Here is an 18001-nt window from a genome sequence, read left to right as displayed (position 1 = left end):
CAGGGACAGGACAGTAAGATGGGTTTATCTTGTATGTTCAACTCTCTTGTATTGATACTTGTTAAGTCTGCTAATCATTACTTAGGTTCACCCTCCTTGTAAGTTTTAAATAGATTTACCTGTTAGATGCAGTTACGAATAAGGTTTAATTTAGTCTGCTTATTAGCTGACGTCTTGAGTGGATGTAATAATCTAACATACACATTTCTATGAAGTATTAAACTGACATTGGTTTGACACTGGCGCATTGAAACTTGAACTTGAAACTACTGAAACTTATTTTAACAGGCCCATTTCTTACAGGCATATGGTGGATGGCAGTGGGTTACAGTTATGTCAGTTCACAGGGTTTGTGTAGGAGTTCTTAGTGTGATGAGATACAGGCCAAATGTTCATAGCTCTATGGTTATCTTCGAGGTTGAAGCTCACTGGTCTCTGTGGGCCCAAAGTAGAAAGTAGAACAGTAATTTATCCATGACAGAAATGAAATGTTAATATTGATTTGCTTTGAAGCAATATCCTCAGCGTGCCGTAGCACAGCACAGAAGTTCGGTGTTGGAAGAGATGCAGCAGCAGATCTCGAGCAGTAACTCATGCTGACACACACTATTGCACTATTTGCTGAGGAAGCCCGTCTTTGCTGCAGTAATAAATAACTTAGAGGTCTCTCCATCCATGCAGTCATTTAGGTCCTCTCAATTAGCCGCTTGGTTGAGCCCTCTGCACTCACAGTCTGTCTTAAGTGCTGCATGTGGGCACTGTGTGTACTTCTGTGAGACCACAGTAGCCTTGTTACTGTAGTAAATTTATTGTAGCTGTAGCTTGACCAGTTGGAATTTTAACCAAGTCACAAATTGAACCCATAAATATTCTCTTATTTCCTGTAGCATCTTCAGAAATTGCTCTGCTCCGTGTCACCTTCTACCTTTGTCCAAATGTATCTCTTCAGCACTCGTAGACATTTCAAACAATTCTCTTATGTAACGCTTAGGGGTGATTTTGTGGTGGAAACATTGATTGCTCAGTCAGCTCATCCTTCTACAGGAATCTATCTCTGCCTCGGTGCCGCTCTCTCCCTCTGGGCCGTCGCTGCATCACATTAAACAGAATGTGCTATGTCCAGGCTGTGCAGCTGAAGTTACGTGACGTGATATATAGACGTTATTAAAGTATCTGTCACAGTGGTGCAGGGAATTCCTCTCTCCATTTTGAATTGTTGCCTCGCTTTTTAGCTTCCAGATATGGAGGCTCCCATTTTGATCCTCTTTAACTCAAAACAACCTTCTCTGGAGCCTGTTTGATCATCTATTTAATGCTTTAGTTGTGACACATTGTGTTCATTGTAGATGCATACTTGTATTTGTAGTGTAAAGCTTGACTTCGACTCCTACAACCAGTCTACGCAAATCCTACACTGTAAGTGTTTTTACGCTGTGGAAAGCATTTTTACCTGCCCTGGGTTGTCAGTATTGTTCTGTAATTACGGCACTAAAACACTGGGTGGAGACTAATCAGCTGTGTTGATGAGTCAGTAAATGTGGAACAGCAGTTCATCACTGCAGCACAGAATATAGAGAAGATATCTGAGTAGATGGTATTTAGGAGACACAACAAAGGAGAACTTTCTGTGCTTGTCTAGTTGAGCAAATTTATTTTGAACCAATCACAGTCATTACAGTCCATGTCACTAAGACACTAAGATGCGTAATCATATTTCTGGGGAACTGCACGTCAGGTTACGGTGTCAGGACCAGAGCTATGATGTACCTACGATGTCAGTGACGCAGGACTATAACTAATGCTTAAGCTGTTTGTCCTGTAACGTGACCTAAACGAATACTGTATCAATTATAAGTGAGAGGCCATTTAAACTGTCAGCTCTGCATTAGTCCACATGCTTCTTTCTCACTGTACATTATGGACTGCGTTCATCCTGCTGCATGTTGCAAACGGCTGGTTACTGTATTCCTTCCACCCCTCCAGCTCCACTGCTCTGGTTCATTATTAACTGGATGTGCTCTTCCTATCAGGGCATTCCTCTGTGGGTCTCTCTTGAATTTATGCGTACTCTGTATCTCATGACTTGCCAAGTCATGTAAGCTCTGTTCTGTTACCCCCAAAGGGCTTTCTTGCTTTCTTGAATCATTAGCACATCTGCACGTTGTTGCCCTGTGAACTTTAACTCATCCAACTGGCAACCCCCCCAGCTGATCTCACTCCCACCCCCTGACTACGTATTAGACTCAGACATGTGACATGCCGCATATCGTCACTGTGGTTACAGCACGGGGGGTGGGGGGATTACCACTCCTTCTGAGACGGTGTCAGTGAGATATATTCTTCACAAATAAGAGACAGAGCCGAACATCAGTGTCCCTGCCCATTCAATATATTATGTTGTTGAACTGTAAATGCAGAGCATAATGGGAACCAGCAATATCACATTTGGTGCAATCCAATCAAAAAGAGTTGTAAACATTTCCATGTGTGTACAGGCATTTTCTGACGACCTGCTCTTTTCACTGAGCACTTTAACGTCACATTAACAACATGAATGTTGTCACTTCTCCATTTCACCACTAGGGGGAGGTTCTATAACATATTGTTGTGAAGTCAGGTCATCAGTTTGAAACAAGTGTCCTCAGTCTCTGGATGCTCAGTCAGACACGAGTGAGGACCCATTTGCTCCGTGTTTGAATGGAAAATTCCAGAGCATTTCTTTTGCTATGAATAGCTCGGTCGCTTACAGACGAAGTGTGTCAGTTCTGGAAAAGAGATTTTGGAGGGCTAGAAACCAAGGCCTTGGTTCTGTCACTCCAACAGGTGGGCCTGTTGTTGCTGAATGCAACCAGATAGCCGACAACACAGCAATAACACAACACATATAGAGAAACACTAAGCTGCTAGGCTCAACAATCATACCTGTCCAACATTTCTTACAGGGGTGATTTTCCGGATGACAGAGTGCTTAAACACATTGTTACGATGGGTTGTATGTCGTAGCTGAGGTACAGTTACATGCGCTGCTTTGGTCTGTCTCTGCTCCCAACACGACTCCCATGATGAAGATCCGCTTTCTTTTCATCCTCCTCTTTTTTATTACAGATGAGCTAGTTTCGGAGGATATTTGGTCCCTGACTGGTCTTTTTATTATCTTGTGACCTCACCAAGTCATCAAGTCACTTGCCCACCACCTGCTGTTCATTTAATGGTCTCCCAGGTTCTCAGTAGTTGGGTTGAGAACGTCCTAAGGTCCGGTTCCGGAACCGTTAAGAAGCTGTTTGAATTTCGATTCTTTCTTTTTTTTTTTTTTTTGGTCCCTAAATGCCCGCACTAGTTTGTTTCGGGGGTTTGTATTACTCTGCCTGGTGTGCTCTGCTAGTAAGAAGAACATCACTCCTCTGAACATGGACTGCAAAAAAACGCAGCTTGAAAGTCTGGCTTCATTGTAATTTGAAAAAGGACAGATTGGCACTGTGCAACACCTGTGAAAAACTTAATACTACCAAAGGAGGATGCACAACAAACATGATAAATCACCTTTGCTTGCATGGTACAATAATCAACTGGTCCATTCTTCAGGTTATCAACAGATGGCGTATGAGGGATTTTAAAACAGGCATGCAGCTCTCACAGCAGGAGGTCCGACCTCAGACTTTTACTGATGTGAAAACACACCAAAGAGGAGTTGACCCGGGTCTGAAAATGCCGGGTTGACCCACTGTGAGAACTGCGTGCCTGTTTTTTCCTCCCTCATACGTCATCGCATACATTGCAGATAACGTTGCAGTTTGTTGATGACCTGAAGAATGGACCGGTTAAACCCTCGCTCTTTAAAAACGCTGCTAATATCAGAATTAATCCCTGTGTCATGCACAGAGCCTGATAATATATGCTTCTAAATCTCATGGTTTCCTCGGATGCAGAGCGCTGCCACGATCGTTAAACAAGAGTGGGAGATCGCTATACAAGCTGGATATAAACACAGTCGCACAGTCGCCGTTCGCCTGTGCACTTCCATTCCATCGTCTAACAACACATTTGATTTGTTTGAAAAAAAGGAACAAAAATCTCTGCCCTTCAGAGATCAGTCTTTATGGGAGTACAAAAAACTTGTTTTTGAGCTGAAGCTTGTACAATGATACAGTCTGTCAGGAAGTACAGTCAGAATGTAACAGGCAGATATATCAGCGTCGGAGCGCAACAACGGAAATAATCTGATAAAATCCTGAGTTGATTGCCGAGTCGTTGACCTGGATTGTTTGACGTGATGGAGCGAAAAATGTCATCGTGGGTCAATGTGAAAGGGGCCATACCCACCCACCTGGTCTTCAGGTCTTTGTTGTTGCCAACTTGTGGTGTTATTTCAGCAAGTTTCAGTTTTACAGTTAAAGTTAGGGACCCTCCCTTGTGATTGAATACCCTAGTTACAGTACAGCAACCAAATTAAACTGTATCAAGTTAACTGGCAATGTGAATAAATAAAAATGGCCTGTGTAAAGGCTTTTTCAAATGAAAAAATTCTCGTGTGAAATATTTGTGACCTGTTGACCTACACCTCAAAGAATCGTAATGGAGAATCGTTTAGAACAGGAATCAAAATTGAGAATCAGAATCGGAATCGATGAAATCCAAACGATGGCCAACCCTACTCACTAGGAATATGTGATCACCCGTGTCCCTGCTCAGTCAGTGCGTTTACATGCACAGCTTAATTGAACTATGCTCGAAATTTGACTTTCTGACTACAGTCCTTGTCCCAGTTTACATGCAGCGGAGAAAATCGAATAACTGACGGGAACATGTCCTCCTCCTCCACACTAGGTGGCGCTATGTGTCTTTTCAGCGTGTCAATGCCATGTTAATACGGTTCGCTTTCCAGTTGACCTATTACGTTATATAATAAACAAGAGTCGTTCATGCTGCAGACCAGCATTTCAAACAGTAGTACATTATTTAATCTCGTACATAATGTTGGCCATACTTCTGGTGCAGATAAAATGCGCACTATCCCTCAGACGGTTCTTCTACCAGCTCTGTTTACCTTCTTCTTCTGCGACCACCTGTCTTGTATGTTTTTGTTCCGGGGTCACACACCAGCGCAGAGGTTGTGGAGCATGCGCACACACATTATCCTGTTAGTTGTCCGATTAAGTTTATACATGCCGGAGAAAACCGAATTCCAAACGCATTATCTGTGTGTCTTGATCAGATAAAGAGAACTCCGATTTTAGTTGGAGTAATATGTTTACATGCACTTGAGTTCCCGTTATAGTCCGATTAAGGCAATAATTAGTTTTTTTCACGTGCATGTAAACGTACTGAGTGATGTCCTGAGAAAAGGTGCGGATAGTTTCTCACTACATTTCATTTCATACATTTCAGCTGTTATCGTGTCCATTGTCGCTGCTGTAGCCATTTATGCTCTCGGAAAACTGACAACGTTGCACATGCCCCCACTGCAATTATCAGATGACAATTTGTTGTTTTGCTTTCATCATGTTTCTGTCCCTTGCGAGGACTTGTCAACATTGTCTGATGCTTAACAAACATTTGTTGAAAGTTTATGTAATTTTTTTCCACCAAGAGAGACGCAAGAGGCGTTTGCATGGTTATCTGATGCTAATATTTTCCTAATGAACGGATAATGAAAGCTTTATACCTCCCATCTCAATCTGATTGAAAGTTGTGGTGCTGCATCAGACATGATTTGGAACAGTAACTAAACATGTGTTACTCTTACAGAATTCTTTCTATAGAAAGTTAGTTATACAAGGAAGATTGGTGAGTCCACACCACGATACCACTGCCAAGGTGTGTTCGAGTGTTATTCCTAGAAACTAAACATGTGTTATCAGAAGCCTCCACCCTCAATCATCTCCGTGAAGCCATAGTCCTTTTATTTTATCTCTGACTTTGAGCCTTGACACAACTTTTTGTCTCAGGAGTAGGATATTGACCTCAGGAGGTCCATGTAATGCTGTGTGTTACATAGTGACACTATGTTCCTCCTATCAGCTACATTCAGATATGGTGAGAGCCGCCCTGACAGAAGTGACACAGACTCTGGATAATCACATAGGATTGAAAAAAGGGATGTGATCCAGTTCATGCTTTTCCTTTTGAGTGTGTGCATCTACAAATGTTTTTGCATGAGCACACAGCATTTGGGTACATTTGTATGTGACGATCTCTCGGGAGGATTTGTTTTGAGAGGGTTCCCGATGTCTTGATGGAAGCATCAGTCCAAATGCTGGGAAGCATTTTTATTTGCCCACTTTTATTCTCATGGGATTTATTGACAATGCTGTTAACAATAATACCAGCTTCTCCGCTGGGAGAAAGGGAGTTTATGGTGGTGCACAGCAACTCCCCCGCTCTGTAGATAAGGCTCATGGGAAAAAAACGATGTGTTGGCCACAACAGAGGTAATAACACAAAGGGTGAAGCTGGGGTTGAAAAAGCAAACATGGGCACTCAGAGTGCCCTCCGAGGACACACATTTGAACACAATTGACAACAGCAATGTGTGTTTAACTGATTTTGGTAGCAAATCCTACAATTGATTTTCTGGTTGTCTTGTGTTATAGCAGAATACAGTGTAATATGTTCATTGCCGTTTCTGTCATTAAGTTCAGAAGAGAGAGTGAAAGAAGAAGCCTGCAACAAGTTAGTACAAGTTTGTAGAATTGTAATGTATGGATGAGAAAACCTTACAAGCCCTAGGCCTACAGGATATATGACATTCAGTCTGTTACTGAACCACCCGTAGAAATCTCTAAGCTAACATTATGGAATGTTTACAGCAGCCTCCTATACAGCTTCATCTGTGTCTGTGTGAATAAGTCTGACATCCCATCCTGCCATTGTGTCATGCTAAAAAAAAAAAAAAAAAATGCAGTGAAATTGCTTAATTGATTAATGCACTATTGATTAGGTTACCCAAGAGTTTATGCTTTGCTTTACTGGTGATATATTTCAATATGAGAAAATATGACCTAAATGTATAACAGAATTGTGCGTATTGTGGATGACAGGTGCTGACGTGAGGAAGAGCATATTGAATTAAAAAAGACTTGGGGACTTGACTTGACTTTGTCATTCTCAAAAATTATTTTAGGATCATTTTATCAATTTATTACTTTATCTGTACAGGTGTATTACTATCAAAATTAAAGATCAGTTATATGTGACAAATCAGTAGCCTCAGTTTTAGGCTTGAGTTGATGAGCTGTTTGATAAAAAAATTTCATGTTTGCTGCGTTTTCTTTTTGCACGGAGTTTAAAATAGACTGTTGATTTCCTGTCGAGTAAGACCTCAAATGAGCTGGAGTTCCACCCTCAGTACACAGAAAATATATGACTGAGCTCACCATTTTAGTCCCAATGTAGACATTGCACATCTAGAGCAATGAGAGTATTGTGCGTCTTTATTCAAATGCTGTGGATTGTGGGTCAGGGCTGATTGTGGTTAGAACGGTATGCACAATTTCCCGAGTGTCCTCTGCCATTAAAATGCACATAAAATTTCACTGTGTTTTTATCCTTAATTGTGAATGGCTACAAACAACACACAGCTGGTACAGCTAAGTTTGAGTGGACGCCACGGAGCTGTTTTAATGGCAGGTAGAGCGACACTGTTGACACGTGTGTTGGTGTTTAGTGTTATCGAACTGAAATGAGGATCTGTCCAGAATTCCTCGTTGTCGTGTGCCTTTTGTATATCTGTCACGTTTTGCGCTCCTACATTTGTGCGACCTTCATCTGGAAGGTTTGGTGACGCTGTTTGCTTCAAGTGTTGCTTTGAAAAAAAAAACAACAACAGTAACAAAAGAATTAATGGAGGGGTAGCAGGGTTCGTTTTGTGTTGTGAAATACTGCGAGCAGCTTTACCCTGTCCTGTAAGGGAGGAAGGAACTAGCCCGACCATTGGCATCACGTGGTCAGTGGTGAAACATTCTATATAAAATACAGTTTAAATGCAGTTGTTGTTAGTTGTACAGATATTGATATTTACAGAAGGTTATCACAGCTGAAGTAGCCATAACAGACAGCAAATTGTCTGGTGGGTCTGTCATAAAATAATTAAAATCATGAGAAAAGTTAAACTGTGTGTTGTGTAAGGAAATGACGTTCACGGCATGACACAAACACGTCAGCATCAAAAGATGATACCAGTAAAACACAATCACAGCAATAACGTGATTACATTCAGATTCAAGTATTAATAGCTCTTGATACAACACCACATTGTAACTTCTCTTCAGTTCAGACTTTGTGTTGAAGCACTGGTATTCACAACGTAATGCAGTGGCTTACAGTCCTGCACATAACTGAAACAGTGTGTTCATAAATAAGAGGTGGGAGGCGGAGAAGAAGTGGGAGTGGCCACTTATCCGGGGCCTCCTCCATTTTACAGCACAATGGAGAATAAAGTGGTTCACCCCGGCCCTTCCCCTTTTCTGCCACGTGGTATATTCCAACCCAGTATTTAAATCCGGGAGCTTGAAGACTGTGCTGTTCATGCACCGAAGACCGGTATAATCCAGGAAGCAGCTGAGAGGCATAGAGAGAGGAACAGCATCAAGGGAAAGAGGGAAAAAACTGCTTCACCAGCACATTATCGGCAGCGGCAGTTGCGAGAGGAGAAGCAACGGGAAGACAAAAGGAGGGAGACTGCCTGCTCTCAGTGTCAGAGCTGCTCTCTCTATTTGCTGTCATTCTCTCTCTCTACCACTGTACCAGCGGGGGAGGGTACATCGGCCGTCCCGGGCCTAGTTACATGTCCCAGCATCCCGCAAGAGCTCAGACAAGGCCACTGCGACCGTAACGGAGACTGTGAAAACAGGACAAGACAGGCAGATAGAGGTACTGTAACCTATGCTCATCGATCAAGGACAGTACCTCAGACTGTAGCATCTGTTAATATGAATACTGTGTTGCTAGAAGTTTCAGCAGTTACGTGTTAAGCGTTATCACCCCAAAAATACTGCACAAGCGAGCTTATAGTGACAGGTGAGGTACCAGCCGACACAGTTCATGGTATTAGCATGTAGAAGACATTGGTGGGAGATATAGAAATGAGGGCAAAGAGGAGATGAGGACGGGTATTTTTTTAATTAAGGATACAGGGTTGGCCGTGGTTATGATTCAGATTTTTGAAACGAGTGGTTTCAGTGAGTGAACATCTGGGGCGTTAAGTCCCTGATGCTGTTTGCTCCAGTTCAGTGTGATGCAGTGCTATAACCCAGGGGATTAATTAATGAAAGACAAAAACAAAACATATGCAGTTTATCGCACTTGCTCTAGATGACTGTACAGGTTCCAGCACTGTGTTAACCCCTTAACAGGTGCTACACAAGCTGGGAGGAAATAAACATCCAATTGCAAATTTAAACTTCATCATCCCCATGCTCCTGAGGCCGTTAGTTCAAGAAGATGCTGCTTGAGTTTTAAATGCCCACCTTAACATGCTGACTTTCCTGGTGTTTGTAATGACGGTGTTTACTGAGAACAGCTGGCATCTGTTTTGCGTATTGCTGTGTTTTTTCCTGCTCCCAGGTTTATGTATATTGATATAAATACCCCAACTGTTTAGATAGTGATATTGCAGGTAGCAGTTTTAATCTTGAAAATGTCATCACCCATGTTTGTTCCCTTCTGAGTGCAGGGCACCAATGATACACTTTAGACGTGAAGACCCAAAGCAGAGGTTTATTCTAGTCTGTGGTTGCTAAGGAACATCGGAAGTGTGTGTCATCTTTCTCCCGTTCAGGGAATAAAGTGAAACCCTTTAAAGAAAAACAAAGTTTCTAAACACTAGACCCACAGTCACACTAGACCAAATACTAAACCATTAGTACTGGATGATACTCTGCTCACATGCAGTATTGTCCAGTACTGCTTTATATTTATGCATCAACAGTTTGTCTCATGCTCAGACGCCCACAATGCATTCGTTTTCTCATGCAGCAGGTTGTCTTGTATGCATTGGCCATGTTTCCATTTAATTGTTTCATAAAGTTGTGTTTATGGTTATTCTTGTGGTTTGTTAATGGTACACAGTCTGGTTGTGTTGGATATGTCTGACTAGTTCACTTACAGACACAAGGTCAGTACACAAGAACAACAGTATGTAGGACTTGGCAACATGTCCGTGTTATTGCTTTACTGGCTTAGTGGCATTTCATTTTGACACAGTCAGTTCTGTATTGTTGTGATACTGATACTGTAATTTGTAAATAGTAAAGTGACTGATTTACTGAGTTAATGACATTCATTTGTTGTAATTGTCGTTAGCCTTTCACTGTTTTTATTTCACTGTGGAGCTGTTCACTGTTCCTGCGAAAAACGATTTTCACTATTAATGATTATTGACTATGGATGCAGTCGTTCTTAATATGCATCTGCAAGATACTGACCAATTATGAAAAAGGTCAAGCACACACACAGAGAAGCGTCGTTGCCTGTTTGGTGCAATTAAACAAACAGCCGTTGATGAAATGTGCAATTTATGGCATTGTGTCAGCGTGTGTTCAAACATTGTTTGCTTTACACAGCAGTTAATGTTTCCCTGCTATTAGAGACACCCTCACTTTTGAAAAATAAATTAAAAGTGAAATCCTGGTGAGAGAGACTCGCTATGTAGTAGTTCTTAAGGTTTAGAAAAGATCATATTGACATGTTAGTAAAAAGCATCCATTGTGTCGTGGTGTAAAACAAAACATGCTACAACTTTTTGGCATTTTTCCTGATTTAAAGAAGTACTCTGCTTGTTCTTTTGGTATTTGAGCACCCAGGAGAGCATGCTTTGAATTAAGGATGAAGGAGAAGAAAAACAAGTTGAGATCCATGCAGATGAGGCAGTGCAAGGCCAGCGCTGTTCACCAAAATGCCTGTTACCTTGGAGGCTGTTGTTTTGGTTAAATGTGTTACTCTGTACTGTGAAAAGATGACTAAGAACAAGGCATGTTTTTGAGCAATGTCACCTCCTGTTGACACTCATGAATCCATCATTAAACATTCCCACCAGTGGCAGACAAGTACAGAATAGATTTGGAATTTAGACTAGAAACAGGGGAAGCACAGTTCTTTTCCGTAGTGACAGCAAAACCTAGGGTCAGACATGAATCACAGCTATTTACCAAATCCAAACCCTTGCAGTCCTTCCAAATCCATTATCAAATATCATCAAAATTCACTTTCATCCTCAAATAAGTGAAGCTATTGTTCAGTGATTCAGTTTAGGTCTGTGATCATCTGCTGTTTGGCAGAAATTCTACTCTTAATTAGTATTACATAAAGTGGGCAATTTTTTTTTTTTTTTCAAAATCTGCAGTTTCTCTCAGGTTAGAAGTGAGATCAGCAGCAGAAGATATGAAGTGATGATTGATCACCTGCTGAGCAGCCTGGATGCCCAGTGATTAGCACTGATGTCCCATCGCAAGAACATTTCTGGGTTGGAACCTGCTGGCTGGTTGGGGCCTTTCTGTGTGGAGGATGCTTTTTTTTTTACCTGTGTGGGTTTTCTCCGCACTCCAAAGAGGTCACTGATTGGTGATTCTAAATTGGTCGTAGGCATGAATCAGGCTTCTGTCTCTCTGTGTGAGGATGGATGGATGATGTGCTACGGTAATAACTGTAACACTGCCCGATTATTCAGTGGAGTCTTAGTTTAGAGCATTGACATCACTGATACAATTTTGCACACATTGTCAACAAAATGCAGATCTTCTGGTAGAAACAACACCACAGTGTCACTAGTGGTCAAACATTCCAGATAAACTTCAATCAACAAGTACGTCATTGTAATTCAATAGCCATAACTGATACAAGCTGACGCTGGTTACATTCAACTGAAATGTCAAAAACAACCTTCAGTAAATCTGTGGAGCTTCTTGTACATTTGTTTTATACAAAGTATAAAAAAAATATGCTTTAAGTCCATTAAAGAGAATAAAGTAATATTGTTGCTTCTTCAGTATGATCAAGTGTGACACTGCCAAAACTAGTCTGCTGCTGCTCTGAATCTAATGGACAGGTAGGATAACTTAGATATGAAATAAACTCACGAGAAGTAGTTGAGACATTTCTTTCTAAAACATGCAGACACACAGTGAACATCATGTTTCACAGTGAAGCTAGAGGTTTGTCTTTTGGCCAGCCTGTGCTCAAAAACATGATCGATTATATAAAGGTTCACAAAAACACTATAAGAGCTACTTTGTTGAGTGTGTTTACTTACATAAAAGTCTTCATAATGTTTGTGCTGCCTACCCCAGTGATGTCACAGTGATAAATAGAATCGGCCGTGTACTGGATTAAAAGTCATCTGTGACGGAAAATCAGAAGGATTACGTGGATTCTATACTGGGGCTCTGTGTGTACACAAGGCTCTTGTTTGCCCATCTAAATATGTAATATGACATACAAGCCCAGCTGGTATTCATTTATTGCAGAAATATATAGTATAGAAGCAGTATATATCAGCCCGTAAATAGCTAGTCGGTACAGAAAATTCAGAAAATGTTTGAAGTAAAAGAAACTGTGCAGTGTTCTGGTGACATGGTTTAAGAAAACTTTAGCAAAATATGGTTCGGTGACATTTCATTCTGCCAACTGATTATAACGCCTTTATATTCAGTACGTAATAATATAGTGTCACCTCTATATTAGAGATTTGTACTGTTTACTGTGGAGAGTTGCCCTCTGCTCGTTCCTGACTCCGCTGCCTTAGAGGCAGACAGCAGATGGTAGAGACTAATTGTCACAGGCCAAACACAGCGCCAATAATGGATCCAATTATAGATGAGCTTGAACACACCACTCCGAAAGCCATACTTAATATGAGTGAGTGAATTACTCTGTGTGCCCTTATAGCTATGGCAACTGTAGTATAAAGCAAACAAGTACCAGTAGATTCGCTGTATCTCACTGCACCATAATTGTATTCTCGCTGTTTGGTTTATTCTGGAGAGGTGTCATCTGTTTCCAACAGCAGAATGGGGAAAACCCCCTCTCTGTCACACTCAGGTGTGTTGGTCCATGTGTCATCGTGTACATGTTGAATTCTTTTCCGAGACCGTGCATGTTTATGTGAGCGTGACACAGTATCTGCTGCTACAGCTGTGCCTTCTTAAGCCGGCTTCTCTTCTTGAACATTTTACAAGGATTTTCATACTCTGTCGCAGACTGCAGCCGCAGCCACAAGGCTCTGTAGTTTATCAGAGATATGTATTCTTTGCATTTTTCATCTGCCTGACTGTTAAGCTTTTGCATATATTTCTCTGAAAAAAGGAAACGAGAAGAAAGAAAAAGGAGTCATTTGTCACCATAACTTATGTAAAAACTGTTGTAGCTGACAGAGATTCCAGTTGTATGTAACAAAGTGATTAGAGTTGATGCAAATAGGAGTTAATCTGGAATCCATGAGACATTACATGAGAGTAAGCTATACTGTCTGAGCCAAGTCTGTGCATGTTTTCTCCTTGAAACTACCACACATTGCAATCTTGGGTAGACCAAACCTAAATTATTTTCTATTTTTGTCTGTACTAGTTAGCTTACCCTGTTTTTAACAGGTCTGTCAAAAACTGCTGTCTGTGTCTGTTGTCACACCAAGCACCAAGATGGTCCGTGCATGTCTGTACATCCATGACTTTTAGCAGAATATGTTGCATGCAGTTGGCTAGACACGATGACTTGCTTTTATCTACTCTCTTGTAAATACCTTGCTTTGGGAGCAATTCTAGTTAAAAACAATCAAACAAATCAATCCAACATTTTTTGCGTAAGTACACACAAGATATTTATCCCTTACTGGTAGAATTTACAAGTTAACAGGAAGGACTGCTGCTTCACTCGTTTTACTTTAATCCGTGCAATAGACCAAAGTGAAAGAAAATAAAGTTTAGCTTTGGTTGCTATGATACTTTGCAGGAAGGAGAAGACTTTATTAGATGTGGTCATGATGATAAAGTTAAAAATAGATTGTTGTATTCCTGTTGCGTGTCTGCAGATGCTGAAAGCTAAACTGTGTAACTTTGTGTGGCAAAAGGCGATTAACATACGATCAGTAGTGTGTGTGTATATATATATATACACACACATACACACATACATTCTGGCCTTTTATCTTTTCCCAGTATATGATCATTTTGTTTAAACTGTGGCATTTGCAACCTGGGTTTGGAACCTGCAAATAAAGACAACTAATAGTAACTAAGTGTTCCAAATCTGATTCTTGTCATATCTCATAACCCCTTTTTTTGTATTCCTGCAGATTTGTACGCTGCATCTGGGCCCAAACCCCTGAAGACCCAGCGATCCCTCCCTGGGACGCCTGTTTCTCTCTCACACTACCCAATTGACCTGCGAACATCAATGGAGGAAAAGTACAAAGAGATTGCAGAGGTGAGATGTTCAAATTTAGAGATATGCAGTAGAAACTGAAAAAAAAAAAATCATAATCAGATATTCAACCTTCTTGATACAGCTGATTTTCTAAACACTACACTTAGTTCAGTATTGGTTCATTTTAAAACCAGCAGTTTAGCTGGTTTAGCCTGTGTCCATAATAAAGTAGTTCCTATTAATAATCTGAATGGCATCACCTTTTATGACTTCATTTGAATGGAAATACAACAGATTATTTTGTTCAAGCCTCCGTGTTTTCCATACGTACACAGATATTGACGTGTTATATGACACCATGAATGATGTACCTCTGGTTTGAACTAGGAGCTGTTCACACGCAGCATGACAGAGAGCGAGATGCGGACTGCTCCTTATGAGTTCCCGGAGGACAGCCCCATCGAACAGCTGGAAGAACGCCGGCACCGCCTGGAGAGGCAAATCAGTCAGGACATTAAGTGAGGAAACGCAAACACACCACACACACAGTCAGTTAAATAAACTGTTTATATGAACTCAGAGAGACATAGTTCCGTCTCTTCCTCCAACCTTTTACACACTGTCTTGCTTTACACATACACACATGCTTATGAGCTTCCAACATGCTAGTGTGTGGAATAACTAACCCCAGAAATCCGGTAACTGGTCTAGCTTTAACGAGGAGGTGGAGTCTTTCTCAGACGCTGGGGTTGACGCTACTCGCGCCACTAAGCTGATTGTTGGGTAGATATGTGGCAAAACCTTGGTTACAAATCAGGGTTTACCACTACTAACTGATAATAGTTTTCTGTTTGTGTCAATCACCTTTAAAGGAGACTTATTTTGCTTTGCTTGATTTGCTTGATGTTCATGTTAAACATGCAAATAATGAGGTACGGGAATGTAAAAGTAATCTCGGTTGACCCACATCTAAGGCTTCAGACTACTCTCCTGGGTTTCCAACAGGTATCAAACGTACCATTTATCTATGGTCTTCTTACCGACTGTATATAAAGATCCATGACATACAGGTTTCCTGAAGGACCTCTTTAAGCACAATGTGGTGTCTCCATCCAGTGTCATCTTGGAACTGTCTGTTTCCACCTAAATCTGGACTAATCTGAAAATAGTCAACATGGTGATGCCTCTGCAGGCTGCTACTGAAGACATCCACCTGTCCCTCAAAGCAAGCATACCTTAATTATATAGAAGTTAAAGCCTTACTACGACACGAATAATTGAATTCAACGCCTTCAATTGTCATGAATGGAGTCAATCAGCCTCAAGTGGCCTTTTCCAGTACTACTGTTTTTGGCATTGTCTTAATTTTTCAGTCCCAGAGTTTGCTGCTTCACCAAACGGAAGCCTGTTTGAGCCAATAAGGCGCTCAGATATTGCATTTGGTTCGGAAAAGGTTCGGATTACATTCACAGGACAAATGAAGCGTACCAGGGTTCGTTATGGACTCTGGTGCAGACCAAACAAGTGAACTGAGTCCCAGCTGCAGCTTTCGCTTCACTTCTCCGCACCAGAGAAAAGGTCCATTTCAAGTGGATCACACAAGCCTGGTGTGAATATGACCAAGACTGAGGGCATAAATAAGAAAAGACTACTCTTGTAATAGAGTCAGATAATTCAAATCTAGCAAAGCAAATAAGCACAATAGGTCTCCTTTAATATCTTAATACCTAAAATTCTTTGTGCCTATACTAGGGCTGCACGATTCTGGAAAAAAAGTCAATCATGATTTTTTTTTGCTTAGAATTGAGATCATGATACTTTAGTGTGATTTTTTTTTTTACACACTGTTTATTGCACTGATGAACTTATACAAATCAAAACAAAAAAAAACATTAAAATATTCATTCAAGTAGAGTATCAAACATTGAGATTTCCTTAGAATGTGGAGCGTGCGTTTTTAGGCACGAGTTGGGTTCAGGTCTGTGGGTGACTCTCGCCACTACCACCTGGGGTTTCTTCACCATCCATTTAACTCTCTTTACCGCTGACTCCTCTCTGCTTCTCTCCCTCACTGTTTTCACACACTCAGCTGCAGGCGCTTCCTCCACTGACGGAATCACGCGTTGTAAAGGCGCTTTACTATAGGTCCAGGGAGGAGTCAGCGGCAGTGCTGCCGCTAGGGTCGCTTGAAAAAATCAGGTTGTTTGTGATGCCGCTTGTGAAAAAAAATGCCTAAAGAATCACTGTGGTTTTTGAAATGAGGTCACGTGTATAGGTGAATGGAGATTGCGATTTTCGAACGATTTATCGTGCAGCCCTAACCTTCATGTATGTAGTGTATCTGTGTGTGAGAGACAGAGTGCTTATTGGAGTGTGGCTTGTGCCTATATTTGGTCTCTCTCCCTTTGTGTGGTTGATTTCTTCTCACTACCTCTGATGCTGATCTGCCCCCTGCCTTGCCCACACTATGCTGCGCCGCTGCAAACTGTATCACCCCAAGGCTTGAGCCAGAGATCTTGCTCCGCGCCAAACAGGACTTCATGAAAATCGACAGTGCTGCAGACCTAGAGTGAGTGAGCTCTGCCTCAGTGTGTTTTGTCCAGTGACTAGTTATGCAGATGTTATTTTGTTTTTGTGTTCATCTCTTGCTTGTACTCTGTGCATGAAAACTTCTAACTCATATTTATGTTTATCTTTAATACCATACTTACCAAAGCCTAGTCTACACTGTTGAACTCTGGACTAGTGTAAGTACTTTCCTCCAGAACCATTGACAGAGATTACCAACATGTTGAGATGGATCACATCTTCCCCCTGCTGGTGACTTGATAGGTGTACAAATGGGTACCTTACCGTACTTTATACTTTCTTGAACAACAGAATAAGTCTCCTTGACCCAAGATATGATTTCATCGTTTGTTGGTACTGAAACTTGTGCCGCCTTTGAGTAACTCTAACACTCCAGTTATTAGGAAACTGTGAATGAACTCTTTCAGTTTATATTTTAGATGTACTAATGCCTAATAACTAATTGTTACACATGCACAGCTGGTTTGAAATGTATTTTTGATTGTGACTTAACTGAATTGGATGTGTCTTTCAATAGATTATACGTGTTAGAAAATGTTTGACATGTATTGAGCTTTTAATCTGTGTTTAATGTGTTGGACTAGCCAATGTTACACTTTTAAATAAGTGTAGAGTTCTTATATATATTTATTCTCTTCTCTTTAAATAATCCCCAAAATGGCTTATTAAAAGGTGTAAATAAGGTTTAGTCTGTCTCAGTGTTTTAGTGTGTGTGCTTTAACAAAATGCTTTCCAAACCAACTGTTCAATGCATTGAACTACTCTAATAACTAACTATAATATCTAATATCAAAAATAATGCACCAAACAACAAATCCCGTCTTCTTTTCGATTTGCTTTTCTGCCACCCCCCGAAATGACCTCCCCTTGTTTTCTGTCTGTTGTGTGTGTGTCCTCATTTCTCCTGCCTCTGACTTCTTTCCCACACATGAAGGTTAATGAAAGAGAAGAGTGTGGACACTGTGGTTGATGGCTTTAAGGCGAGAGATATGCCCATGGAGAGAGAGTACCAGCGGGTCTCAATATCTGGAGAAGAAAAGTGTGGGGTGAGGACCTTGAA

General features: G+C 41.0%; 1 protein-coding gene across 4 annotated transcripts in view; it reads left to right on the top strand.

Annotated features, from left to right (window-relative positions):
- LOC125006254 (AMP deaminase 2-like) overlaps positions 1-18001 on the top strand; it is a 30840-nt gene that overhangs the window by 4951 nt on the left and 7888 nt on the right. For 2 of the 4 annotated variants that reach the window (XM_047582151.1, XM_047582149.1), the window contains 4 exons: positions 14282-14412; positions 14740-14870; positions 16853-16921; positions 17876-17987. In XM_047582151.1, coding sequence (XP_047438107.1) covers positions 14282-14412; positions 14740-14870; positions 16853-16921; positions 17876-17987 — 443 coding nt within the window. Of the gene's footprint in view, positions 1-8525; positions 8869-14281; positions 14413-14739; positions 14871-16852; positions 16922-17875; positions 17988-18001 lie in introns of those variants that run through there. The other 2 variants (XM_047582152.1, XM_047582150.1) reach the window with 2 other exon arrangements.

This window comes from Mugil cephalus, chromosome 4 (assembly GCF_022458985.1).
Source record: "Mugil cephalus isolate CIBA_MC_2020 chromosome 4, CIBA_Mcephalus_1.1, whole genome shotgun sequence".
NCBI classification, from domain to species: domain Eukaryota; kingdom Metazoa; phylum Chordata; class Actinopteri; order Mugiliformes; family Mugilidae; genus Mugil; species Mugil cephalus.
The sequence above is the reverse complement of the archived record's forward strand: the minus strand, read 5'-3'. Positions and strand labels throughout refer to the sequence as shown.